This window comes from Galendromus occidentalis, unplaced genomic scaffold, assembly GCF_000255335.2.
Source record: "Galendromus occidentalis unplaced genomic scaffold, Mocc_1.1 scf7180000075579, whole genome shotgun sequence".
In the NCBI taxonomy this organism is placed as follows: domain Eukaryota; kingdom Metazoa; phylum Arthropoda; class Arachnida; order Mesostigmata; family Phytoseiidae; genus Galendromus; species Galendromus occidentalis.
Window position 1 is genome coordinate 367,615 of NW_003803569.1, and position 27,747 is coordinate 395,361.

General features: G+C 52.2%; 2 protein-coding genes across 2 annotated transcripts in view; one reads left to right on the plus strand and one right to left on the minus strand.

The window, feature by feature from the left end:
- The window catches only part of LOC100906766 (EH domain-binding protein 1), a 31,292-nt gene extending 18,548 nt beyond the window's left edge, over positions 1-12,744 (plus strand). Inside the window, exons 4-14 of the mRNA XM_003737563.2 lie at positions 7,934-8,037; positions 8,140-8,282; positions 8,850-9,040; positions 9,156-9,354; positions 9,491-9,715; positions 9,861-9,983; positions 10,675-10,843; positions 11,234-11,307; positions 11,441-11,658; positions 11,803-11,991; positions 12,106-12,744. Of these exons, the coding sequence (XP_003737611.2) occupies positions 7,934-8,037; positions 8,140-8,282; positions 8,850-9,040; positions 9,156-9,354; positions 9,491-9,715; positions 9,861-9,983; positions 10,675-10,843; positions 11,234-11,307; positions 11,441-11,658; positions 11,803-11,991; positions 12,106-12,184 (1,714 nt within the window). The 3' untranslated portion in view covers positions 12,185-12,744. The remainder of the gene's footprint in view (positions 1-7,933; positions 8,038-8,139; positions 8,283-8,849; positions 9,041-9,155; positions 9,355-9,490; positions 9,716-9,860; positions 9,984-10,674; positions 10,844-11,233; positions 11,308-11,440; positions 11,659-11,802; positions 11,992-12,105) is intronic.
- Positions 12,745-18,492: 5,748 nt separating this feature from the next.
- LOC100898237 (uncharacterized) lies at positions 18,493-23,046 on the minus strand. Its single transcript, XM_029111428.1, is given in 11 exon segments — positions 18,493-18,562; positions 19,011-19,368; positions 19,488-19,651; positions 19,882-19,994; positions 19,997-20,035; positions 20,038-20,164; positions 20,596-20,879; positions 20,995-21,161; positions 21,651-21,973; positions 22,357-22,419; positions 22,795-23,046. Coding segments are annotated over 10 exon segments (1,857 nt in total). The 3' UTR covers positions 18,493-18,562; positions 19,011-19,043.
- Positions 23,047-27,747: the final 4,701 nt, after the last annotated feature.

The following is a 27,747-nucleotide window of genomic DNA, read 5'->3' on the forward strand; positions in this document are numbered from 1 at the left end:
CTTGGTGCAGCCATGATGGCGATCTCCTCTTGCCGCTAGTTGTCGAGCCGAGACAATTCCTTCCTCCGTGGAGAACTTTCTCCGTAATAGCGATATCGTTGGAACGTCGTGGAAAAAGAAGATCGCGCGCAGGATGAAGCTTGTGCGTACCTCCCCGATTTCGGAGTCAGGCGTAACTACCGTCTGTGGAGCATGGGAAACGATCGGAAGATCAGTATGGGGACCAAGTTTCGACTGTCGACGAACAGATTTGCCGACTCATCCTCAAGATGCCCTGGGAACGCTTCGACTGCTGGAAATAATAGGGACGATCCTTTGTCGTGGCGTCCTCTATCTCGAGCCGTGGCTTCACGATAGGAATTCTCCGGGTACGGAACGAAACAAGCAATAAAATTAAGGTTCGATCGGTTCCAGTCCTATCAGTCGGTCTCCCTGCAGCTGCTCCTTTGGTCTATTTTCATTCCTTCGGGGGCTCCACGGTAGGAGAAGAAGGACCGAGGAGGAGGAGAACATACACTACAAGTAAGCGGCCAGAGAGACGGGAGCTGATGAGTGAAACGTAAAGAGCTCTAAAGCGATCGGGGGAATACAAACAAACAAGCTATGGCCTCGAGGGAGAGAAGCGAGCACTCCTTCGGTAGGAGTCCGCAGGAAAGGAAGGCTACGCTGGAAAACGAAGGCCAGATGTCGGATGCTAGGATGACGGACGTAGTCCTTGGGCGGGGCAACTCGTTGGACGCTTTGCGGACTATTGGACGGACATGCCCCTTCTCGTCACTCAGCGGTACACCGACAGAATGCTTTTGATCAGGTGACATATGGGGAGGCGCGTGGGCAGACAGACAGGCAGGCCGACTGACGAACCGACTCACCGATTGCTCCGGAGGTTGACGCGCGTCTGTTGACCCGCGCGCTCGACAGCGCGAGTTCCGTTCGACCCGAAGCGTGAGAAGCGAGTCTGCGGAGCTGCAGAAAGGCTTAGAAGCGACTAGGGTGAAGGGCGTTGTGTTGAGGCGCTTGGAATTATTGACAGTCAGACCTCGCGCCGGGTGCTTGTCTTCAGCGAGGTGGACGTGACTCGTTTTCCGAGCAGTCGTGCTGAGACAAACAACTCGAAATCTTATAAACGAACCCCTCGGCGCACCTACACCGTGACATATGATCATATCCTCGAACAAACAAGCCCCGGACAAGTAAAGCAGCTGTGAGTGAAAAGTCGACGAGTGTTTGATCTCCCCAAGTTTGCAGATATTGTAACCGGCGCCAATGCGGGCGCGTGCCTCTCATCGACCTCCCCGCTTCGTTCCGATGACGGTCCCGCTGCGTGAGATTCCGACAGATGTTTTTCCCGTCGCCTCGCTGAAAGATCCGTGGCCTCCGGACACGGTTAGGAGGTCGCGGGATGAATTTTTCGACGACTTTCCTCTACACTCGTGCACCGGTACCACCGTGTCAGTCGCGTGATTCCAATACAAACCGAAGTTGGTCGGACAGTTGAGGAGTCGCGCGGTTCGGAATGGGTTGGCGGAAGTGGGCTGGAATGTTCGTTCCCGACACGTCCTGCTCGTCGAATGTTTTTCAGAGCCTTAGCTCGATTCTTGGTGAAACATTGACGATCCTGCCCGTCTACCCAGGGTCTGATCGAGTCCGGCTTGGCTATTCCCTGACCGGATTGAGGTCGAGCCGAAATGAATGAAGAGGCTTCTCATGAGGGAAGAAATCTTCCCGTTGTGTTGGAGGAATTCACTGAGGACCCTTAGAAGCTAATCTTCTCCATCAGTCGTCGGGAGAAGGCAGTTTCCGCGGCGCTTCACGAGCGATCGAGAGGAGTTTAAAAATCGCTCTCGGATCCTGACGGGGCTTTTAATCGTCATTTGTTTCACGGAGCCTAGAAGTGAGCCGTAGCGAACGGGGTTGTCAGAGGGCGAGGGCAGATTGCACGATGACTCATTGGGTGGTGTCTCTGATAAGCGTGAAATTGCCCCACTTCCATTCCTTCCCTTATGCCGCGGTCCACGCCTCTGCGGGCGATCTCTTTCATTCGCTTTGACACCTCCCGGCCTGCTTGCCATGCAGCCACCCGACCGGCCGTTCTGTCTTTCCTGCCTGCTTGACTGCTCGGGCTCGTTCCCTCGGAGGCTGCTCCTCTCCTGACAAGGCATTAGGCGCTTAAGCCAAAGGCTGAGCCGAACCGGCAAGCGGTGAAGTCACATTAAACGCTGTGTCCAGATTGGGATTAGGAGCAACTTTTGTGAATATGTAGCTAGTTTCGATCGGGATGATCTGATCCTGTCAAGAATTCACAGGGTTCTTTCTTCACAATGCCGGTAGGCTCATGCGGCTAAGGACCGAGAACAAGGAGGAAATGGAAGGACTCGGGCTACCGCTTCAGGAGCTTCCAGGCGCACGCTGGATACCTCTGAACCTTGTGCGACAGGTTCCCTTGCCTTATGACGCGGAACTCGATGCGGAGCCATTGTAGAGGCCTCCCTTTGTTCCCACGGTGGAATTCGTGAATAGGCCCCTTAGTGCCTTCCTCGCTCTTCGACGCCTCCCGCGAGTCCCGCCTCTGCTGAAAAACGAAGCTCTTTGTGTCTCGCTTTTCGATATTGGCAAAAGCATCAATGAATTCGCTATTACGATGGCCAGCAGCGGGCGCGCCGTCGAATGCGGAGGGAGGCACCACTCTCGGAGGAGTCTTCAAGTTCTCGGATCGGCTGAAAACTCGGTTTTCCGTTTGCACACCACACTTCTCGCCGAGTCGGCTGGAGGAACCCCGCAGACCGGCCTCCGTACGCTCGAGGACTTTGTTGGTGTCACACAAAAACAAACAAAAAACATCGAGTTCAGCGGGCGCAGCGTCTTCATGCTATTCTTGAGCGGCATAAGACCCTCTTTCGAAGTTGAAATCCGTCACGAGCGGATAGACAATTTTTTTCCTTGTTTTTCCCTCTCCGTGCTCCGGAGAAATCAACTCCTCGGTGGTTGGCCACGAGCCTTCGACTTTTGGCTCGCCTGCTCTTGACGTGCAAACACTCGAGATAAAAGAGAACTTTCAGAACTTCTCTAAGAGATCCATCTCGCTCCTTTTGGGCAGTTGTTCCGTGGATGCGCGGAAGTGAAGTGTTCGAGTACTGTTATAATAGCAAGCTTCCTCTTCCGCTGCGAGATGATGACGTGAAATTGAGTTTTGGAGTCGACTTATTCTCGAATTGCCGGAGCTGTCTGGTTTGGTCGGTGAGTTTTACTTCACGAAGCCGATCCGGTCGGTCGCGGCGCCAGTGAGTCGCTGCCCTGTCGGTGGAACTTATTGTTAGTCATCGCTCGATACGATATGGGAGAGCTAGACATGGATGGACGACAGAGGCTCACTGACTGACAGAGCAATGTTATTAAATGAGCGTTCGTTGTTCACTTGGCCTCCTCCGCCTCGGCGGGAATTTAACATCGCCCACCACATTCCATATATCTCGAAAATAATCAAATGACATGGTGGGTTCGTTGTATTCTCGATCCTTGAGATTAGAAGTCAATTGGTCGATAGCTAAATCGAAGGATTTCTTTTCTTCGAACGAGAAAATAATTCATTCGTCCTAGTTCGAGCTCCAATGTCAGCAAACGGTATGCCGACGCGACGGAGGAACGACGGCTTTGCAGATGGTTCGCACCCGGAGCCGCTCATGCGTACGGAGTATCCGGAATTTTTCGAGCGCTATCGCTCTCAGGCCGAATCCATAGATCCTCGACAAAGGCCGGAACATTTGTCACTGGAGCGAGTTTCCTTCGTTCCTCGTCTCTTATCGCCGCTTCCCTCTCTCGTCGCGAGACAACAAGGTCTAGTCGGTGACACCTCTGCACAGTGAGGGAAATAAGCCAGCTGCAGTCTAGGAGTGACCCGAAGGGTAGATACGGAAGTCAGGAAACAGCTAATATGATGTGATCGGTGTCCCGTGAAAGGATTATTCCACCCGCTCTCACGATACGTACCCCAGCTCATATACCCATCGGGGTACGGGTGCTTTGCCAATAGATAGATAGACGGATACACAGACGAAGACCTGCTTAGTCCAATCCTCCCCCTTGAATTGACTTCCGATAGCCACCGAAGGGGGTCTTCCCACCCCTTGGAGGGGACTTGCCGATAATTCCGAAACTCGAATCCCCAGAGGCGTCTCCAGAAGGCAGAGCCCTTGTCCCTGCTCCAAGGTTAGAACCCCTGCCGGTACGCTTCCAGATCGGTATCGGTCGGTGTCTAGACACTCCTTGCAGTGTATGACGCTCAGGAACGTAATCTTCCATGATAGGGTTTCCGTTCATACATACATATAGTAGTTGGCCGGAGACGGATCCGCCGACTGGCTAGTTCGTCGGAGGTTCCGGATGCCCTCCCGAATGACGTTTTTACCGCGTATTCAATGGACCGGGACGTCTACTTGTGCGGCTACGACATCTCAGGAGACTTCGCTCCCGTGTGGTCAGTCTATGATACATAAGAAGAGGTAGAGGTGGTCTCCTCGCCTAGCTGCGACAGGTCGTTAGAGTCTGCCGAAGGTATTATCGAGCTCGGGTTCGCTGGCCCTCTTCGACAGTTTGAGAGAAGCACCCCGTCGGTGACGAGAGGCTCCGTTGGGCACCAGCTTCTTAATTGGGGACGAGTCGAAAGCACCGTCCCAAGCTGGATGGCAGGCGGAGGTCTTGGAGAGAAGTTTCACGGCATGCTCATGGATTTTTGATGACACTATCCTTCAAAGACAGCCGGGCGGTTATCGATATCCTTACTCTCGCCATATCGCCCAAGTTTTTGTAAAGATCCTCCCATTCTAATGAGAGGATAATTATCGTTCCCTGAGATTTCGATCCTCCGTTGGGAGCTTTGAGATCGCGTGTTCTGTTCCAACATATCTCGGCTGATTTTTCGATCGCTCGCCAACCGCAGTCCCAACAAGAATCCGATAAGAGGTTCATGCGGGAAAGATGAGCGTACAAGAGACCTCGATAATGCTTTTCCGTGCACGGAGCCGCTCATACGTTTCATCTAGTCTGATGTGTATGTTTGCGTGAGTGTGCACACGAGTCGATTGGCGCGTGCTTCGGAAATTGCAGCATTCGCCCGCACGTTCGAGCTATAACTTCTTGAACGAAAAACGCATAAACGGGTGGCCATGCACCAGCGTAATCACCCGCATTAATGTGCCGGTCTGAAAACAATACCGAAGTATCCGAACACTATTCATGGAGCTGGGAAATTACGATAGCAGAGAAAGACGCTGGAAGAATTCCTCCCGTGTCGAGAGAGACCCATGCATACCCCGACTCTCAGAGGTCTGAAACCCTGGAAGAACCCATTTTCGGAGCATCTTCGAATCCGTTCTGCATCCGCGCGGAGCGGCGCGAAGCTCCAGAGAGGCCTGCCATTCAAGCTGTCGAGCGCATTCGACTGATGGACTCCGACCGTGGACGTTTAATCTAATCGAGGTCCTCACGAGAGCCTAAGAACCGATCGGATCGGGTTTGCGGTCAGCAGCTTTGCAGCGATCTCGATTACGAATGAGTTTTTGCGAGTAAGATCTATCGTCGAGAGCCTCTCGTCCCTGAAATTCGAACCAGAGGAGTGAGGGGCCAGCCCCGTGTTTTAAACGGCTTTGGGATATTGATAGAGCCTAGGATCCGATTGGGAAAGTCTCGCAGCAGCCGTTTCACTAATTTTTTTTGCTCGGGAGTTTAGTGGAGGGATTTTTCTTTTCCCTCTCAGGCTTTCCTTCCTCAGCCAGTTGTCGTGGAGCGTTGCTGACGTGAGGAGCAACCGAGTCCCGTTTCGTTTTCTTTTCCGCTTGAGACGTTTTTTATTGCTGCCTTAATTCTTCGCTCCCAAACGCCATCACCGCCGAATGGAGCGCAGGAGCCATGTTCGAACCCGATCGACCCGTCGCTAGTGATTCGTTCATCATCTTCGGTACCCACGTTCGTTCGCCCGCTCGTTCACTTCCCGACTTTTCTTTTCCTGTCTGAGCTGCTGCGACGGCGACTGCTCGACCGACTCCTAACTCAGCGGTCCCTGCCCAACATCTCCGCCGCGCCGGCTGCACAAGTCGCAAATTTTCATATTTTTCGCTCGGTTTAAAGCGCGCTTTCGCTAGTCGTTCTTCTCGAAAACGACTCAGTCTCGTTGCCGTCACCGCCATCGTCATCTGATAAGTGGAGCATGTTGTCGACTAACGACATTTCGACCGGAGTGCCATTTTGTATGCTTGAGGAGAGCCTCTCTGCTGCCCGAGTGACTCCTCCGGGATCTAAGTCATGAGTACGTCGGCGTCGTAGGTCAGATTCCGCGAGTGCGCTAGGAAGACGAGAGGGTCTCGCTTACTTACTGGAAAAGTTCGCCTAGCAGGCGATGAGTCGTGGGTGCTGTCGCATGACGGTAGTTCGACAATGTGTCTAGAGCTCGAGTGAAAGCATGCCCTAAGGATGCGAAATCCGGCTGCGATGGTTCGGCAAATGTGAGCTTGATTTTCGTCGGAGAACGCGATTCCGGAATTGGCTGTTTTGAAACTTCGGAGGAAGAGGAGGTGCGCGGTGGAGGAAGAGGAAATAACTATCCTACGCGGAGCTCGTACGGCGTATGGCTTGGTCGTTATCTCGCACCTTCGCCTCTTTGAAGTGAAGCGGACCCGCTCGTTTGCCGAGAGCCCGCCTAATTATGAGTTAACTTGGCTCCCCGCTCCTTTGCTCAGTGAGTCAGTTAGTCGATCTCCCAAACGAGTTTGAGTTTAAATGCTGGGCTCCGTAATCTCGACCCTAAGCTAATCCAGAGCGAGCCGACGCCTCTCGCCCGTTTTTCTCCGCAGCGAGGGGAATCGATCATGAGGTTGTAGCGTGTTCCCCGATGCATCCACAATAACGTACCTACCTCCAACGGCGCTCTCTGGTCGTGCTCCGCTTCTCGACTTGGGAGACCCATTTACCGGTCTCCCGGTTTTGAAGTATGTGCGCAAGCCTCCCGAGTTCAGCCGTGCTGATAACGAGTGTGTGATCATTTCACATCACGTGTCTTATCTCGGGAATTCTTATACTCCTTTTGACGTTGATTAAAAGCCGCAATTTATGCGCGGGAAGGGAGGGGTTGCGTTTATCGACCAAGGGCGAGTTTCAAAACTTTCAGATCTGGGTGTGCTCCACCTGTGGCCTACTCGGCTCCGGGAGTGCTCCTGGTTTCGCCAGGCTGTCCCCGTACAGCGGGTCTGATTCAGATACATTGATCCGAGGAATGGGTTCGGACAACCGGACCCATGCGACGCATTCGGTACTCTCGGTCGGCGATACTCTCCCCCAATCCTCTCATTATCGGAACGCAGGTGCTCGCTCATTCTCGGGGAGCTCCCCGTTCGCGATTCAGCGTGGGAGTTCCTCAATATGTTCGCACTCCGTCCTCTAGCATCGACGCGAGCAATCCGAATCAGTGTTCGATCTTTGCCGAGGGTTTCGAGGCATCTGGGTGACTCCCAATCGCGATTGCGGATGGGAACCGAGGTCGGCCTGCTTCTGACGGGGTGAACATCTCCATTGTTTCGAGCGTTCTTGTCACCTGCGGGGAGACGCTCCGGGAGAGCTCACTGCAGATGACGTCGAGTGCGACAACTTTATCCAATCCTTCTATTTAAGCAGCTTTCTCGTCTGAACTGAGCTCTGGCGAGATTTCGCAGTCCCGACGAGTGCGGACGCTTCGCTCGCGGCGACGGGGAGTCCACATTCGATCGCATGCAGAGGGATTTCCTCCGGGGACGTGACGATCTAGTAGAGCGCGGACGAAGTGCATCCGAATACTGTTTCCAATCGCGCGAAATTGTAGGTCCCCCGCCCACGGGAGCGGAAATAATCACCCCTGAGAGACATAACCTGAAACTAAGAATGAAAGCTATGACTTTTTCTCTTGCAGCTCAGCGAAACCGGGAGAAAAAGTTTCCGAAGAAGAGCCGGGCCCGAGTCAAGACGACATGACGGGCGACGAACTTCTTCTGTGGTGTCAAGAAGTCACCCAAGGTGAGAATCACTCCTGGGGAGATCCCAACCCCGTGATGTCAGATTTCGATGGAATCAGTGCATGGAACCTCAATTCTTGATCCATCCTCTGTTCTTCTCCAGGCTACCGAAATGTCACCTTGATCAACATGACCACCTCTTGGCGGAATGGCTTGGCTTTCTGTGCAATCATCCACAGCTTCCGACCCGATCTCATCGATTACGATAGCTTGTCGGCTTACGATATCAAAGGGAACTGTAAAAAGGTAAGCCGGATTTCCAGAATATACACGCTTCTCCGCTCTCCTAGGTCCGGCTTGCTGTTGAGTAGCTGGCACCGGTAGTGCCTACCCGCGAGCTCCGAGATGGCAGAGAAGAAGAAACTGCAGTGTACACGCCGACTCGAGTTTTGTACTCCTCTCTTCTATCATTTGGGTGTTGTTTGATTTTTACGTCTCGTTCATATATCGTCCCATCACGGCTTGGTGCGCGGCGAGGAAGTAGCGGACGGCTCCATCGAGCTCACCGATGATAAGAACTTCTGCTTTTTTTGTACTTTGGTTGACACGTGTGACATCAGGGCTGCAGCCTTGTTGATATTCTCGCCGTTCCTGAGTCTCGTTTGCGAGGTTTCGCACCGGCGTTGTAATACAGAGGTTCTCATGGAGTCACCGGAGACGCTCTCAATCTCCAGAGACTCACGCTATCGCATTTTCAACGGAGTCTTCTCTTGGCCGGGATCCATTCGATGAGAGCGCTCCCGTGTCGCACGTCGCCAGCCCAAGCCAAACAAAACTAGACTACGGATTCTCGAACACCGATTATAATTGCAGGCATTCGACGCAGCGGCGGAACTCGGAATCCCCAGACTGATCGATCCAACCGATATGGTTGTTCTGAATGTTCCGGATAAATTGGTCGTTATGACTTATTTATATCAGCTGAAGGCACATTTTACCGGAGAAGAGGTCCAGATCAAGAGAATCGGAAACACTGCGGCCGATTCCATGTACACGTTAGTCAGGTTCGTCAGATAACTGCCGTGCCGGGAACCTCATTACCTGCCGATATTGGATGGCCGACGGCGACAATAGCCGATACGGGGAATCTCCCTAATCTATTCATAATTTCATAATCAGGCAACCGTCGTTGATCGAAGAGGAAGACGAGGCCGAATACGAGAGCGGGGAGGATTCAGAGCGAGAAGTTCTCAGCCCACAGTCGCGGCAGGAGCTTTTCATCCCCAAATTCGTGAGAGCAGCCGATAAAATCGCTGACTTCAAGTTCAAACTCAATTCTCCGCCGAAGCCCCCACAGCGATCTTGTACCGATCAGATGGTGAGACATATACATTTCGGCTCCCGGACATGGAGTGATTCCCACCGATATTTGGTACTTCGTTTCAGGCAAGATTTTTCGTTTAATCCCCGGGAAGCTACTCATGATCAATTAACTCCACCCTGAACCCTCATAGATCGCTCGCAAGGAACCTGTGAAAGGAGAACCAACCGAAGATTATCGGAGGTCTCCGGAGACTAACACGCGACGTCTCGTCGAGCCGAATAAGACCTTCGACTCCGATACGGAGTCTGAGAAATCGCCGTCACCCGCTCAGGGCAGTCCGATCGACCTTCCGCTACCCACCGCGGCGCCCCCGCGGTCTTTATCGTTGCCGAGCGGCTGCTCCGACATCGCAAAGGTGGGTGTCAGTGGCTATGGTCGACTTCCGACTTTTCCATAACCAAGAGCATCAGGAAGAGGTATTTGATGAAGTCGTCGTCCTCGAATTCTCTTTGCTCGTGTAGTAATTATTGTTCGCCTTGTTTGTTCACTAACGCAAACAGCAGAAACCCGAGAACCGTCAGGAGGAACTAAGAAAGCGTGCTCAGCAGCTCCTCGAAGAAGCCAAGAAGCAATCACGCAATCAGCACATGACTACCAGTATTTCCGAACAACAGCTAACCGAGGTTCGTGCCGCGCATTCGTAGGCTCTGCTTCAATTTTTGTCGGTCGTCGTTGATTGTTAGCATCCTTAGCAGAGGAAGAACGATATGTCTATCCTCCCAAGCATGCAGATCACGGACCGACCTGGAAGTCGCGATGTCTGACGTTTGCATTCGTTCATAGCCTGTAACTGAGAGCGGCATAGTCCAGTATGGCGAATGATAATCTTCCATCCCTCATGAGTCAGTGTCCACGAGCTATTGCGGAGCGGTTGCCCTCGAGCGACTGCCGAGCATTGCGTATACCTTCATGCATTCACCGTCCGCATGCATATCACAAAAGTGTCATTCAATGTGTGCCGCAAAAGCGAGAGGTAGAAGCAGCTGTTCCCCCTCAGTGAGTCTGGATATTAGCAATGGTCGGTCCCTATTCGGGCGGCAGAGCTATGCACCGTTCGCATCCGAGCGACCCTCGAAGCCGCTGAAAATCGACGGTTCAGCTGCTCGCTCTCATGGAAATCGGTACCGGGCTGATGAACATGAACTTACCCCGAGTGAAAAGGAGCGACGTCAATCTGATCAGGGCGAACATGAATAGAATCTGCGGAGCTCATTCGAACACTTTCGGATGGACTCCGGTAACGGGTGAATGGAATCAGGAGTCGCCAGTGGGGCTTGCCGACAAGAGTCTGAGCGTCAGGGCTTCGATTTTCAGGCTGAGATCAAACGGCGAGAACATCTTCGCGAACGAGCTCGCCGACTCATCGCAGAAGTGAAGCAAGGCTTAACTCCGGCGCTTGATCCGCCCGGAGAGCCAGCAGTTCCACTGTTTAATTCGGCGTTCCCGACTCTCGCAAGCGGCGAGCGACGCGCATCGTTCTCCTGTAAGTGTAGTTGGCTGGCTGGTTGCTTTCTTTCCTCCTTTCTATGTACTTTTGATCCGAGTGCCCTCGCGAGAAAGCACTGCGGGCCGTCTGGGCGCACTTCCTGGGGGATGTCTAAGTACTTCCTCTAATGGATGCGTTATGGTGCTTCGAAGCAGCCGGGGTTAGGGTTCAGCGCTAGACGACAGCCCCCGCGCTCAGAGACCCCGTGACGGGCATGCGTCGGGGGTCCTGTCGTCGCGTCCTGTTTGATGAGCTGTAAGGGTCTTGTTCGGGCTCTCTGAGCACCGCAAGACCTCTATAGCACCGTGGGGAGTCTACATGTAATGAATTAAGTCGGCTCTTTGGGGCGAACGAGGGCACACTTTTAATCGAAAGGGTAACTTTCAGCTCCAAGCGAAATTAATGGCAACCCCAGCCGGAGCCCGAGCAAGGAACGAAGCGTCAGTCGAACCTCGAGCAAGGTCAGTACTGCCGTAGCCAGCGTTCAGTTTCTCCAAAGCAGTGAACGGTCCTGCCGGAATATTCACGTACGAATTCTTCGGGGATCGTAGATCCTCGACCCAAGTCTCTGAGCTTCGCTCAATCTCGTTACAGGACTCCTGCCGCAAAGCCACCTATATTGAGTTGCAACTCGAAGCGCTAGAACGCGAAAGACGACAGATCGATGAAGAAGCTGAACGTTTCGAACCATATCTGCGTCGAGTTATGAAAGTTGGCAACAAGACTGAGGAGAATCGGTGCATGCAGAAGTGGTTCACTCTGGTGAATAAGAAGAACGCGCTCATTCGACGTCAAATGCAACTCAATCTGCTGTGAGTTCCTGGTCTGGCGGAACTGTGTATCGGGAACATTGTATCAACACACGTATCTGTACTAGATAGTACCGGATATTGCTCAATGTATGTGATAGAAAAGTTGTCCCGGAGGAAAATTTGAGAGGGGATGGTCTGTTGCAGGGAACATGAAGGGGATCTAGAACGGAAGTTCAATCTGCTACAAAAAGAGTTGAGGATCATGATGGAGATCGAGGACAACTCAAAAACAGATGCACAACGGGAGCAGGAGCAAGCACTCATTGAGGAACTCCTAGAGATTGTCAATGAACGAGACCGACTGGTCCAAGACTTGGATGAGCAAGAGAAATGGTGGGGAAGAGGATCGTTTTCACGTTACGGAGAAGACGGAGCTTATCGATCGCCTGAGTCCTCGCTCCTGAAATTTCGTATTCTGTCCACTGAATTTCCTTTTTTTTTCACCAGCATCGAGGACGACGAATACATCGATTTGGCGACTGCGCAACGCCTACAGGACGAACAACAGAAATGCCTCCTGCAGTGATATGCTCCACCTGCATTAGCTTATCCGCTCCGTGCAGTGAACTCAGCCTCGATGGGATTCTGTTGGAATCTGGCGTAACATTAGGGGATATGATCCTTTTCCTGGAAGAGAACCCTCTCCGGAGCGAGATCTCCCGCTCCGCGATGGCCGTCGAATACTCCGTCGCAGTACCAGTCTGTAGAAAAGAGAAAGAGAGTGGAAGTGTATGTGCGGAAATACGTAGGATCCGAGGTAGTGCTGGAAGTCCTCGAGAGCCATGGTTCGACTGAAGGCCGTATTGTCGTCTCCCTAGTCACGAGGAGAGCTTCAACACTCCGCGATCAGAGCTCACAGAGTAGTACTGTGAACTCCGCTCGATGTAAAAACAATGTGAACACACCCCACTGATACCGCCGCGGATAGAAAATACTCTCTTGTGCCGGTGTTCGCCGTCCCGATAGCACTCAGAATGCCGGACAAGACGCTTGAAAATATGCTTTACCGACACGCGCGATTATTTTCGAGAGAATTGTGATACCTTAAAGCGATTGATAAGCGAGGCAATAAATAAACGCCGTGTAGTCATAATCGAATCTCAAATCATTCTGGTTATTCATGATATCAGATCCTGCGGAATGGTGAATAGAGCTTCAGTCCTCAGGTCGTGAGCTCGCGGTGAGCTCTCTCTGATCCAGGAGCCGGCTCCGATCCCAGAAGTCGACTCGACTCTTCAGGCTGCGGACCGATGCCGAGCGTGTAAGCCGACTTCTCTTCCACTCGAGTGGCCCCGAGCTCTTAATAACTATGGCGAGACTTCCGAAAATATCAGAGTCGCCTCTCAGCTTCTAGCGGCACAGGGTGGGATCTGAGAAGCACCAGCGCGACAGACCCATCGTCTGAGTTCAACTGTTCTCAGACCCAACAATCAAACGCATCTACACTAGTGCTACCGTGAGAGCTGCCGCTGGCGTTACTCCGAGATCTGCTTCGATTTGTTGTGCTTCTGACGAATCGGTGTTTTCTATAAGACCTCCGAAGTAAGTTTCTGAAGGGGAATTTCCCAATCAAGTCGAGTGAGTAGTGTGCTCAAGTTGATTCGCGTCATTATCCGTGCTTCGCTTTTCTGTCATGCTGACCGAGAACCTCCGAGCTTCTCAGATCGGATTCCCCGACTGGAGACTTTCCCCTCGAGACCAAGAAAAGGATAAGAGGCCAAGGGTTTCCCAATAGTCCATAGAGTCTATGAGTTCCGATTCCGTAGAAACAGACCTCAGACAAAGGGAGGACGCATTTTCTTGAGGTTGTTCGTACCGTAGCTGACAACGTGTTCGGATCCTTGACAGTAGAAGTGACTCACAGCGGCCGAATGACTCATGGTCGCAGGTGCTTATGTCACCCGAGGTTGTCTGTGTCTTGTGAAAACGGTTCCCGTCTCTATAGTGAGGGGGCACACGGTCCTTCATTCAGACCCAAGAAATCCATATGCCCGAGATTCCCATTCGTAGCCTGACAGTCTTGCCCGGGAACCATCGAAGTGGCCTCACTCCCCCCGGAGCATTTTCTGGGAAACACCGTCGAGTCTATCGCCAGGGCCCAGTTGTCGCTGGGGCCCGATCGTCGCTGGGGCCCAGTTTACGTGTACCGAGATGATCGGCATACCCAGCAGTCTGAACTCTCCTCTGAGAGCGGCGCAACCAATGGGTCCTGTGCATGATAGCTCCGAGGAAAATCTCGTCGTTCTGGCAGCGAAATTATCCCCCGGCATAATAAGGGAGACCTCATGCGTATGCTGTTCAGAGTCCCGACAATGGGAGACTCAGTCAGCTACTCCAGTATTCATCGAATCTGGTGTCAGAGACCGCGAATCAGGTCGCGGTCCGATGCGATCTCGGCTCGCCGTTCGCGAACCATCGATGATCGTCGAGCTGGCCAGAAAACTCCTCTGCGAGATGCGCAGAGGCAATCGAGGTTCTCCGCAGGATCCGGCAAAACGCCCTGCATGTACAGGGCTCGTGACAGGTGCTTCACGGTGGAACGATTGTTGAGAGCGCATTCTCTACTTTCTCCGACGCAGACTCCGGTACTGGGAGAGAGGATATTTGAGACCTGCGACTCTTTATCTGATGCAGAGCCTGTGGTGTATGGGAGAGAAGCCCTTTCGTCCTCCCTTACTCCCGACAGACAGACTGAGTCAAGTTTACACCAGAGCCTGCGCCCGGAAGACTGGTCGCGTTAAGCTCATTGTCTTCTCATTCGAGTGCGACTTAATCACGGAGCTCCCATTTAGGGCAAGAACGATGTACACCGGTGACAAGCAGCTGGATGCGAATGAGGCGCAAGAGGGAATCGAAGAAGAAGTAGTGGTCGATTCGCGACGAGATTCTGTTCCCCTTGAATTCGATCATTCGTATACTGAGCGACAAAGCATGCTGGACCGTGAAACCAAGTGGCTTGGAGACAAAGGTACGTGGAACAAGGCTTCTTCCGATGTCGATTCGATGCTCCATCCAAGAGTAAATTCCTTCTCGTCCTCGGATCTGGCTCATCAGCGGAAACTCCCTAACCCCATTTTCTGTCCGTAGCTCGGGAGCTGCATAAGAAGCTGGCAGTGCTCAAAAGATATCAGGAAGATATCGAGGAAAGAACAAAGATCCTGCGTAAGAAGAACCTCGAGCTCATGGAACGGAACCACCAGCTGGCAATGGGTAACAGAGAGCTCCAAGATTTGGTAGTCGAAGCGAATTCGGTGCGACGCGAAAGACAAGGAGATCTCAGACGAGCACTTGAGGTCCGAGACGAGGTCCGTGTTGTTGGTTTTATCCGACCGTTAAGTCTGAACTGCGTGCGGTAGTCGTACGGTAACATCAATTCTGTTGCTCACAAGCTCTCATCACTGGGATTTTTGAGCAAATAGGCTGTCCGTGGCATGTTCGTTTCCAACAGCTAACGTGGACAGCCGAGCGATGAGCTACCAGTCCACGCTACCACGCTATGGCATGGGCGACGGCTTGAGTTTTGCTATCGGAATGCAAACTCCACAATCTTTTGCTTTTCGCGCCTCGTTTCATTGATGCGGAGCCTAAGGAATTCGAGTTGCACTGCTCAATGACATTCGAGGGAAGGGAGCTTTTTGGGTATTCTTCGTCAGACCTGAATAGAGTGCTCTGAATAGGTCGGTCACATTTCGTTGGTCGCATCGCGGAACTTTTTGCTCTGATATCATCGAGCGAAAACTTGCCAATCCTCTCGAATGTTCATATTCTCCTCCGTCCTTTGGGTGGTCTTACATATATGTATCTCGGAACGGGGTTGAAGTCGCGACTAATAATTGCTCTTCCTTGATTTTCACAGTCCAACTGGAGAGATAAACTTGATGATAGACAAGACCGTGAGCAACACGAGCCCTGAGATGTCCCGACGTTCACAGACATTCAGTCACAACGAGACAACTTACCTATCTCGACTGTTCACGAGCAAGCAGAGAAATATGCATAGTATTCATTTGGATCCTTCCTGCTCACTGCTCCTCTGAGAAGTCTGTCCATAAATTTCGTATATGAATTGTATTTTGTAACACCATGAGCTTTTGTATACATGAATGCATTTTTCAAACTGATGAAGATGTGTCTTCTCTTTCTCTTCATCCCGTCTGTTCTGGGAGAGGGTGCCCGGACTGATATTACGAAACATTCGTTCCGAAAGCTCGTGAGAGAAGCTCGAAATCGATTCTGGAGAAGGGAAGAGGAGCGATCACAGCCGCACGGGGGAGTCGAAACGGGAAGATTGAGGGACGCTTCCCTGGATCATCGAGTGTCACGAACCAATGATTAAGCCGGCTCCCAAGTGGCTGAAGTATCACTGCCCGACTAGACCAGTATGATCAAGATTCTTGTTTTCGAATCTTCTTCTCAAATCGTGTTTTCGAATAGCGTACACGATCGATCACCGCTGTCCCACTCGAACCACGCACTTCTGAAAGCGTTCCAATCCGGCAAGTGCGTGTGTAAAGCTTTCGAGGGGAAACAAGCTCAACAAGTTTCTGCGGGAAAAACGAGAATCCATCCTGGATTGTCTTCTTTAGACAAGACCGTTGGCGGATTAGCAATCGATACACCTACCAATGCTATTTTCCACATAGGTCCGGTTGTGTCAGGAGAAACCTCAGCACTCAGGAACGCACGGAGCGGGCATTCAATCCTGAAGCTCGGCCAGCTGAGGTTTGGAGAGTCTATTCCGGTTTATTCCCAAGGGGAAGCAGGCACGGTAGGCACCCCCAGCGCCCATTGGGAGGAGCCGGCCTCACGGCTTTGAACCAGCGTTCTCCACGAATCACTCCCGAAGCTCGCCAAATCTGACGGTGTTGATCAGAGAGCTCAGAAGTCGTCGTCCGTCTCGTCAATCAACCTACCAATGCTCAGGAGAAATCGAAAATTCTGAGAAAAGAGCCAGGTTTTTTCTTGACTGAAATTCCCCCAATTTATTCGGTATTCTTGTAGATGTAAATGGGCGATGTGACGTCTAAAGTCAATAACAAGAAATTCAACTAGACCTCCTATCGGAATGCTCACGACTATCTGGCTACGTATCTCTCCCTACAAAATGTGGTCGACCCGACTTCATTCAGTAACGTCAGCTCAATGGAGATGATCACGGTAACCCGTCTCAGTAATAATATGCGTGACGTCAATTATAACACTAATAGTATCAATATTATTCCATCGGGGTAACTCCATGGTTTTCCTGGTGAGTTGAGATTATTGGGAGCACTTTTGTGGCATTAAGTCTTCTATCTTTCAACTTAAAATCACAACACGGTTAGTTCTCCCCCAACTGCATCAACTCCGACCGGCACGCTGAACTTTCAAGAGGCCAGATCAAAGGAAGTTCCAATTCAACACCGGGGATCACTAAGATCCGGCAGAGAACAAGATCAAATCGGACAAACTGTCAGATGAAGGAATGAACTAGTGGGAGTGGCTTACCCTCCCGGAGACTCCAATCGACGACGGAATTCCGTAGGGTACGTCACGATTGGTTGAGGGAGAACACGGCTTCCGAAGATTTGTAGGGTGCTGAACTACCGAAGATAACTTGTGCTGCTCAAAATGGATTTGTAGACTTCCTCTTCTGCGAACCATGAGGAATTGGCTGCGATTTCTAGTGATTAAGTCCAAGAAAGGGCGAGCTGGGCTCTGTTTGTATGAAACTGAGCTTGTGTAATGATCGTCTGAGGGACCGATAAATGGAGGCGAAATATCAAATCCCCAGAGAATGAATAGAGGGAAATCATACGTCACTAAACGGTAGCTCGTGCAAGCTTGAACTCTGCCGATCCTCATGAGTGATGAGGATCGACGATCGACCTCTCGAATCGTAGAAATAGTTTTCGGATCAGTGTTCCGCGGAGGTCTGAGAGGTAGAAATTCTCCAACTCACGGTCAAAAATTCGAAGACGGCAGCGTACTCAGAAATCAGAGGAATCGCTACACATATCGTCGGGGTCACACTCTGGGCTAAGTGTATGTACAAAATTCATTGTCCGGATGGGGTATCGCTGCAAACTGGAGTGATTGGCGTACCGTCCTTTTCGGCCATTTCCGGATTCTATATCGGATGAAATTCTTCTGAACTCCCAGCAATAATCGCTCAATGGTTCAGTGTGATTGTAGAATGAGGAGCCGTCGCTGGAATACGAAAGCCCGATAGACATTGCTCGCTGTCTGGCCCGTGAATTCATGCGTAGAATGTTGTCGATCTCTGATAAAGCTCTGCATGATTATATTGCTACTTGAATTTTCCGCTCTTTTTCTTCTCTTCCCCCCACGGGGAGTGTATCCCCGTTCTCGGTGCGGGCGAGTATTGCCTTCGTTCGGAGCCTTCTTTGGGAAGAAATATCGAGTACCCCTCAATAAGATCGATGGGTTTCGAGTTCATGAAGTATCACCATTCAAGTTGTTAGAATCCGCGGGAGCTTTGCGTTTCAGCCAGTCAATATGTACGTGATCCGCGTAGTATTCCTTCACTAGCAATAATTCGAATGAGATCGCGGAATGAGATCTGGAGCGAATCCAGAGCCTAGAAAAGATGGCTCTACATCAATAACAGTGGCGTAGTGTCCACGCCGTAAACTTTGTAAGCGATAACAGAAGGCGCCCGTAGTGAGCCGTCGCGTAAAACGGTGGATGGCTTGCTTGGAGACGGTTATCCTACACGAATCGTAAGGAACTTTGTAGCAAGAGAACGCTGCACTACGATGATCGGTGACCCACATTCTGCTTTCGAGGATTCCGAGGCGAAGACCTGCAGGAGCTCTAAGACTCGAATATTTCGTTGTTGACGGATGAATCGGAAGCTTCTCGAAATCTTCCGTACTCGCTCTACACCAGCGCGTTGTACATTCTGAAAAGTCGAATATACTCTGAGAACTATACGGATATCTTAGCGGGGTCCGGGAAGCTAAGGCAAGGGATGACGTTCACTCCTTGGATCTCCCGGGCTTTTGCGTTTCGCAATATTCTTCCGGAAGCTCAGGATCAGACGTTAAGATTGCACTGGCGTGGCAGCCCTCGACCCCCTCTCGAACGCGGCGCCCTCTTCCCGGGGCTCTTTTCTTTTAGAGATCTCGGGAGCCAGGCTTCTTCAAGAAGGTCCTAGTATCTGCTTCAAGTTCAAAAGCCGTTGCTTCACAACGGAAAAGTACTCGGGTCCCCATCCTGAGCGAAGATCAAGAACCTCGTGGCAACATCGGGGCGTCCTGTCCAGGGTACCGTTCAAGAATCGCTGATCCCTAAGACATTTCGAGCAGCCCCGCTCGGAGTTTCTCCTCATACACGGGGAATATATCTACCTGATTTCTGAATTCGCTCGGCAGCAGATCGATTCACATGTTGAAAGTCGCCTCAGCGATGTCAAGCAGAGGTGCCACGGTTTTCCGGGAGCGAACTCCGAAGGCTTTCAAAGGTGACTTGGAGCGGAATTGCTTGAAACTGCTTATAAGCGCCATTTTCGTGCGGGTCGCAGAATTCAGGAACGAGCCCCCGACTGAGACCATGTTGTCAGCCGAGATGAGAGGAATGCTCTGCGAGGCGGCCAGTTTATCGTCGACTTTGTAGAAGGCTTGGATACCCCGTAGTTCGATGCTTTCTTGCGCTTCCTCTTTTTCCGGAATGGGGAATAGAGGGAGAGGCTGGCGAACATGATATTGTCTGCAAAAAGCAAGGGAGTTCCGCGTTGGAGGTATTCGCAGACCGCAAAGTTTCACGAGTGACGTTTGTTCCGGGAGTACGGTATCTCGGTGGCTCCGCTCCGAGGGCAGGTGACTCACTTGAACTTTTCGAATCGTGTGGTTGGCTTCTGAAGACGAGGCTCGGGAGATACTCGGTGCGACCTCCGGCGGAAATTCGGCGGAGGTGCGATTCGGACTTCCGGAGTAGGAACAGAGACTTGAAGATAAGAGAAAGGAGTGAGACTTCCCTGAACTTTCATCTCCTTGGCTCGAGGAGCTTCCTTATTAAATAGGACCGTGGTCCTGATTGCACGAATGATAGAGAGCAAGACGGAGGATCCAGAGGAAAAGAAAGAGTCCGAGGAGGGACGAGACGACGATCGGAAGGGAACGTCAACGTCAGGAGTCGACTGACGGGAGGTGCCGGAATTCGAAGGCGAAAAAAATAAATGAGCTCACCAGTGGCGGTTTCCGTCCCATCGGGAAGAGTGACGGCGTTCTCGACCGACAGTAGGAGTTCGTCTTCTTCATCGATGGCGTTATCGAGAATGCTGAGCTGACAATCTCCCTTTCGCGGATCAATCAACGTCAACTTCGGAGGGGGATGGTCGGCAGAGAGAAGCGCTCCGTGTGGAACTCGAGTTTTTGATCGGCTGCGTTGTGATTATCAGATGTGTCTCTCCTTCGCTTTCGCTCTCGTCGTCCGGGGGCGTGATGCATATTTCCGGCGAGGAAGCCGTACTCGGCGTGCTCGTCCTCGATCCGCGACGCTTAATCTGTGAAGCCTCAACAAGCTGAGCGCTAGGAACATTCAAGGTCGTCCGGCTGGCTGCCCACCAACCAGCTGTTAAGCGGCGGTTTAGCCAGGCGTCAGTAGTCGCTGATCCACGCCCCGTCGGGCGATGGAAGAAATAAGGCGAACGTGACCTTCATCGGAATGAATGGTTGGCGCGGTGGGTATCTAATGCACTTGCAGGAGGATAGACTTGGAAAAAGGCTCTCGAGGGCTGACCGAAACCGCTACTTCCGCTGCTGCCCGTGGGATGACCAGACGGTCTCGAAATTCATGTATCGTCATCGTCTTCGGTCTTTTCATCACAATCGCTCTCAAGGCCATGTCTCAGGCAAGCCGCGTAACCGATCCGCAATGAAATTATGATCTGCTGTTATGGGTTCCTGAATTGGACTCTGATTCCGAGAAACTTACAGGGGACGGTGGCTTGTCCAGACGAACGAGAGGAATCATTTCGAGCTCTCGCTCGGCGATGGCATTGATTTTCCGACGATCTTTGGCGACCCCCTCGAGTTTGGCTGATCGTTTGTCCTTGAGCGGTTGTTGCTGTTGTTGAGTGACGGAATTGGTATTTTTGAGGGGATTCCTAGAGTTTTCAACTATTATCGTTGGCGAGAGCGGTTGGTTCGGCGAGACGGGTGTCCGTCTTACATCTTTTTTCCGCGGTGGGTTCGGTAAATGTGGGGGATTTTCACCGACTGTAACAAAATACGACGGATCATTTTTCAATCTATTTGCAGGATGGTCGTTCGATGAACGGAGTCCGGTCTCACAATAGATCGATACATCCGAGCGACGTGGAACACTGCGAGCCATCACCTTTGAGACTGGGCCTTTTGCGTCGATCGTCTCTCACGGGCGAGATTCGCGCTTTGTCCGCACCCGGTACGATGAGTATGTCGTTTACGTCATGTGGAAGAGGAGCAGCTGCCACCTTATTCTTCCAGTGCTTATGAAAACGACAATCCTGCCTGCTGTATCTGAAATTGCGGTTAAAATGCGTTGAACGAGACGCGATTCCAATTTGGCCTAACCAGCCAGCCAGACCGCCCGCGAAGCGCCAGGCGGACACTTAGGCCAGTCCGTCGGCGGGGTGGCTGACTGGGTGGGTGGAGACCTTCTCTGAGGCAGTGCACCCTAATTTTAGCCGGAGGGCGGGAGAGGAACTAGGAACTCCTCCTTTAGAACGACAACGTCATCGACAAATACGTCACGCAACGTCTGTGAGTTATCGTGTGGAGGAGCATCAATTTCGAAACGAATGTGCGAAGCTAGATTTCCTTCATCCTTCGAGGGTCTGTCTTTGATTGGAGACCGACCGATTGCAATAATTAGAAGGGTCTTCGAGTGCTCTAATGGGGGAAGGAGCCATAGAGGGCGACCGCCGTGAAATGATTCACATCTACAGGGATATCGATATTATGGGGGAGGGGGGATAATTTCGAAGAAGGATGAGTCCAATAGCTTACTGCTTCATAGGCGGAGGTTTCTCGAATTCCTCCGGGGTAAGGAAGGGCGATCTGCTGAAGCCTTCGGCATCGATCGCTCCTGGCTGACGAAGAAGGCAAGCCCTCGTGTTCGCTAGATGCGGCGTGTGGGTCGCGGGGGTGGCGAAACCCCCCGTTGTCTGTTTGAGTCTTATTATCTTGGTCCTGCATATGACGCAACGCAATGGCAACATTCTCTGAGAGACTGCCATTTGAATGGTTTTGACGAAACACTTGCGACACACGACTCGATGTCCGCAAGGAAATGTCTGCATTGTAGCTTTGGCCCCTACGCAGATGACACACTGGAATATCAATCATCGTCCGTCAGGGAGCTTTCGAGGAGCAAAAAATAACACAAATGGATGCATGCTTCTATACGAGCACTTTGGGCTCCTCTAGTCTACTTTCGGTGAGAGACATCGTGTTCGAGCCTCAATGAATTGTCCCGACAGCTCTCAGAGTCGGTCAGAAGAACGTCGGTCGCCGTTGCAGAAGCCAACGAGTATTTTAGGTCGAGAGCTTTGATCAATTATTCATCGCAGCCCTCCGAGGACTGCGGCGCGGTACATTCATTTCGGCTAGTTCCAGTATCGGAAGAGACTTGCGTAGTTCACTCGAGTTTTTTTCTCATGGAGAAAAAAAATTCGTGACGCAGACGAAGGAAATCGTCGAGCTCTAGACTCACCTCTTCATCCTGGGAGCCTGCGAGCTCTGGCTCGTGCTCATCCAATTTATTAAGCAGTTTGTCCTGCAAAAAAAGCGGAGGAGAATGAGTCACTCATCCAGTAGATCAATGAGTATCCAAACGTGGAATCATCGCGTGAAGACGGCGTTGAAGAAGCGTGATACGTATATCCGTTCGGGGTAGCTCCTTCGAGATAGCGATTAGAGCCCATCGATGAGCATAGACGACCGTTGCCACAATACTGTGACCTCACGAAGGTTCAAAGAGACAGCATGTTCAGTGCAATGATCGAAAGCTTTGTGAAAGATCGAATGGCGCGGTGTTGTTGTCGGATGTCTTTGCATTGCAGATACGTGGAGAGCCAGGAATGAACTGCACAGGAAAGCAGGACTGTGCATGAAGCTTTTCGCCCGTCTCCCGTTCCCGAGGCGAGCCTACCGCTTTATCAAGGATAAGTTTGATGTTGTTGTCGAGCTCCTTGTCTTCGGAGAATCCTCCATCCTTGGTTCTGGTCAGGGAACACAGACGTTTGAAGAAATTCCATTTAGTGGTCAGCGGATCCTTTTTCTTGCCCTTCTTCTCGGGAGTTTCTGGTTTGATAATTTTCGGTGAGTCACTGTCGAGCTGTCGGTAATCTCGTGGTGCGCGTTGACAGCACGAAGAGAGGATCGCCGAGTTAAAGGAAGGCATCGCGTCGCGATGTTTGAAGAGCTTTCTCTATCAGGCACTGAAATTCTTCACAGCGAAAGCTCTCGTCTAGTCTACAGTAGCTCCACGTAGGCACATGGATCGCATCGATTCACTTGGGAGAAAAAGTTTCGCTCGTTGGATCCACCCTGGGCGCTCGCCAGATAGCTCTCGGAGCTTTGGATGACTCCGATTCGACGAACAGCGAGTCCTCTGAGCTTTCCTTGCGATCCGCGGAACCGACCAACGTCCGACCGATCGAATAGCCAGTCAGCAGCTGGCCTCGCTCAGCCTCGTACGGTGAGACTCAGCCGAGGTCAACATCGAGCGAGAGCAGACGTCAAGCTAGCGTGGACCGCCAGCGAATACAGGGGGTCCTGTTGTCGTGGTAACGCAACAGATTCCGAAACTGTCAATTAGGGAAGCGGGCTAACCCAGCGTGTTCTTCGAATATGCATGTATCCACGCGAATTCGGATACATAAACATTGCGCACAGGTTTCTGGGCTGAACCGGCATACTACATGGATCCAATCGCAAAGTATGCGCTAAAGCTCTACAGCTGTGGTAAGCAAACAGCCGAGGCCTCGGAATCCCCGACAGTCGGTAAATATTTCCCGGAGAGCGCCCATCCGAGCTCTTTCCCCCGATCTGGATTGAAGCGGAGGCTCCGTTTACGAATTCCCGCACGATTGGAAACACAAGCACGAGAGACGAAAAAGTATTCCTCCTTCGGCCTCGTAAGCAGGGCTGTGGGCACGAGGTTTGTAAGAGCATCCCTGAGCGTTTGAACGTGATGCATAATATGTGCGTCTGCGTCCTCCGGAGGGTCCATTCCACGTTAGGCGGACTCCATCTCGGAACGCGCGGGATATCGGATGGGACGTCTCGCAAGGAACCCCGATGCGGGATCATCGATAACACTCGATTATACCTACGAGGAGGAAAGTACGGACACACGGTCTTGCGTATACTCGAAGAGGAGAGGAAACTTGCTATTGATCGTCTGACTGACTGAGAGCTTCGTTGGGTATTCACTAGCGGAACGCCACGGCACTCGTTCGTCGGATGCGAATAGAAACGGAAATTCGTTCTGCACTCCCCCTATTTCTCTTCCGGTGGACCTACCGGTCCGGTATCGGCCGATCTGCATAGCTACTCCACTCGCGATGCACATCGCGCGGGTTCGGCAGAAAGTCACCGCGACCCATACACAGCAATAAGGACACGGTGATAATGCGTCTTGATAGCTAGCTACAATCGATATCTCGACGACGAAGGTGATCAACTCGGAAGCTATTCTACGGTATTACGAGGAGAACTCACGATCTTGCTATTGAGGTTGGCGAGTTCGCGCTCGGTGACTTTTCTCCGATTGACTTCTTGTTGGTGCCGTTTGAACTCGTTGATCTTGTAGACGAGATACATCCCCGGCAGCGCCAACACCACCAACGGCTTCATAAGCGCAGATGACACAGATTTTCCAGGCATGCTTGCGATAAGCTTTTACGCGGACTTTCTCGTTCGCTTCCACTCCTTTCTGATTCGTTCTGACTGTCCGATACCGTTCCGTCCGATTCTCGAACCGATTCTCATCGAGGAAACTGGTTCTCCGATTTCTCGTTGCGACTACGTCGGTTTAGGCGATCCTCCGATTTCTGCGCGGGCGCAGCGAAATTCCGTCAACTTCGTCGCTCAGATTCCGCCCTTTTCCACCCCTCCTTCGAAATTCCTTGTTATTCGAAGTTTTTCCTCTATTCCTTTCGAAAAAATCGGATACTTTGTTCGCGTGCCACGAGCTCTCTCGACATTCACGTCTCCTTCTCCTTCCGAGTCACTCGTATTTCGCAGCGATATCGCTGACGACAAGCTGACTCCCCGATAAGTGTTTGCTCCGCAAACTCGACCGACCCGGAAGTCACCTAATTGAGGACTGCTGGCGCACTTGGTACGGAGGTAGATGGTTGTGTAGAGAGATCCACTGATTGACGAAATGAACTTTGCGATCGTGGACACGCCACGAAACTGACTTTGATGATTGATCTCACGTGCGCACGCTCCCCATCGGGGAACGCGCAGCGAACTGCACTAAAGAAAATCACAACCTGACTCGATAGAGGAGAAACAACTTCCCGTCATTGTCGGTCTTTCCAAGGAGGAGGTGGCGGCTGCTGCCCGGTCGGGCACCGTAGCGTAACCGTCTGGACTCTAGACTGTGACTGCGGTCGACACTTTTCTTCTCTTGTTGCATTGCATCGATTTTCGTCAGTCTTTCTGTCCTTGTCGGAAAAGTCCTTCGGTCGAGGTATTCCTGGGGTATGAGTTAGCAGGGGATGGCGTCGATCTCACATCTTCAATCTCACCCAGCCTTTTCTCCGATGCCGAGGGTCCGGTGGCTCACTCGCAACGATCGTCTCCATCAGTCCACAGAGACATGAGTCGAAGGACGAGTTTGGAGCCGATTGGATGTCTAGAGCAGAAGCTAGATGCGACGACTTGTACCTCTCGGACTCGCTCGCCTATCGAGGCAGCTCACGGGCGACACGGTAGTGATGCAATTGTTGCAGCGGCGGCCGGAACGGAAGCAGCACCAGCAGCAGGGGCGGTAGTTGTCGCCGTGTCCCAGGTCGGGGTTGTTGTGGCGGCTCACTTGCCCGCTCGCGAGCTCGGCCGACTTCTCTCGGGGTCGGCGTGTTTTGCCAGGTGAGGAGCACGGAGCACAGATTAGTTCCAGACGCGTTGGAGCTGATTTTGTCGTGATCGCGTCGATGACAACATTTGATCGAGCTCGCACTCGTTGCAACCGCTTGCACGCGGCCTGGGGCAGCGTTCGGAGGAGGCGCAGGAGCGATGATGATGCTATGCTGCTGCTGTTTCTAAGTGAGAGAAGCCAACAACCGACGTCACGGTCACTCAGCAGCCGACCGTCGGCTTCGAAGCGGGGCGCGAGAGCGGATCGGCGGTAAATGTCAATCCCCGTTCGGCTGGCTGTGGGGGCCCCGGTCGGGGCCTCGGGAGAGGCGCGTTCCCTAAAGAGAGCCCGCCGGAGAAACACTGGCTGACGAGGAAAGAAAAGAAGAAATCCCCGCCGCCGCCGCTGCGAACGTGGTCGGCGCGCCAGGGTTTGAATGCTCCCAGGGTCAGCGGCTCGGAGCCGAAGGATCTCGGAATCGTCGCCGACGTCCGGAATTCCTTCCTGTTCCTCGCTCAGCACCGGGATGTCCCCGGTGGAGTTTCCCTCGCTGCGGAGCCTTGTTCCCGTCGGCTGCGACCACCGCGACCGGCGGAGCGTCTGCTAGAATTTCCCCCATTCGGAGTAAGCCGTCCGGCCGGTCGACAGTGTTCGACGAAGGCAAAACTCGTGAAGGCAACTCAGGCTTGAGTCGAGGGTTGCCGAATCTAGGAATTGATCTGCATGCACGCAACCTTATATTTCGCTGAATCTACGAAGTGCAGTCGGGGACTCGAATTGGCGTCGGGCGGTCGAGCCCTCAATCTCCGTCCGTCGAGGTTCGTCCGTCGAGGTCCGTCTGTCGATGTCTGAGAGAGGAATTAGGTTTTTTCCTCCCAAACTCTGTTTTGCACCATCGGCGTTCCGTCAGATGATCTTCGAGTATTCTCTGCATCTGCTGAGTGTCCTCGAGTATTTCTGTCTGCCTGGGAGAGCTCACTTAGAGCCGAGCACGATCCCAGACACGACCTTTCAGAGACGACAGGAAAACAGGGAAAAATATAACCGTCTGTTTTTCGACTCCTCTCCCCGACGAAAAGCAGCGAATGGCATTTGAAGGACGATCTGAATGTCCTCTTGACTCTTTCGTTCGTTCCTTCGTCCGTCCGTTCGTTCTACCCTTGGTTCCCATCTCTGTTCGCCGGTTCCCTTTCTCTAACAACGTTTTTCCCCCTCAAATCGTCGTCGGACTCCCTTCGGGCTCCAAGGTGTCCCGGAACGCGAGGGAGGTCGCTACCATCCAAAGCGCCAGCCAGCCAAGCCGCCAGCCAGCCAGACCGCCCGCTCGCTCGCGTGCCCGCCAAAGTGCAGCCTCTCCCGGCACAACCAATAAATATCTATTATGCTTTACACAGAGTCACTCTTCCCCGGTCGGCGACGTCCGTTCGGTCCGTTGCAATGCAAAGCGTCGCCATTGCATCGAAGTTCGAAGCATTTACTGCATCGGCGATCATATAAAGCGCATCGGTCGAAAAAAGAGGAATCGGGTTTCGGGTCGAGGCAAAACCGATACCGGATCCTAATCTTGACGAAGCGTGGCGCCGTTAGGTGGGGTCACCTTCATGCAGAGACAGACAATTCGACACTGCTCTCATCCCGTCCATCCGTAATTCCTCTGGCGACGTGTGGGAAAGCTACCGCGTCATAACTACACCGCTCAGAGTGACCTCCGGTCCGAGTGAAGGTCAGCAAGTCCAGGGTCATTCGCGGTTGACATTCGATCTCTTTCTAAGACTCGACGTTGAAGGTCAGAAAGCTGCCTGCTCGCCCAGCTCGGAGTTTGCACTTGTCGGGCCACGATAATTTGCCAACTAACTTTTGGATCATTGCAAGCCGGCGAGAGAAACGTTGCCGACGTAACAACGCAACCTCCTGTAATTTAGAGGCCTTAGTCTCCTCGAAGAATCTCAGAAGATCTCTGGGCCAGAACATTCGGGAAAGAAATGTTTCACATTCCTTTAACGCGGTATTCCG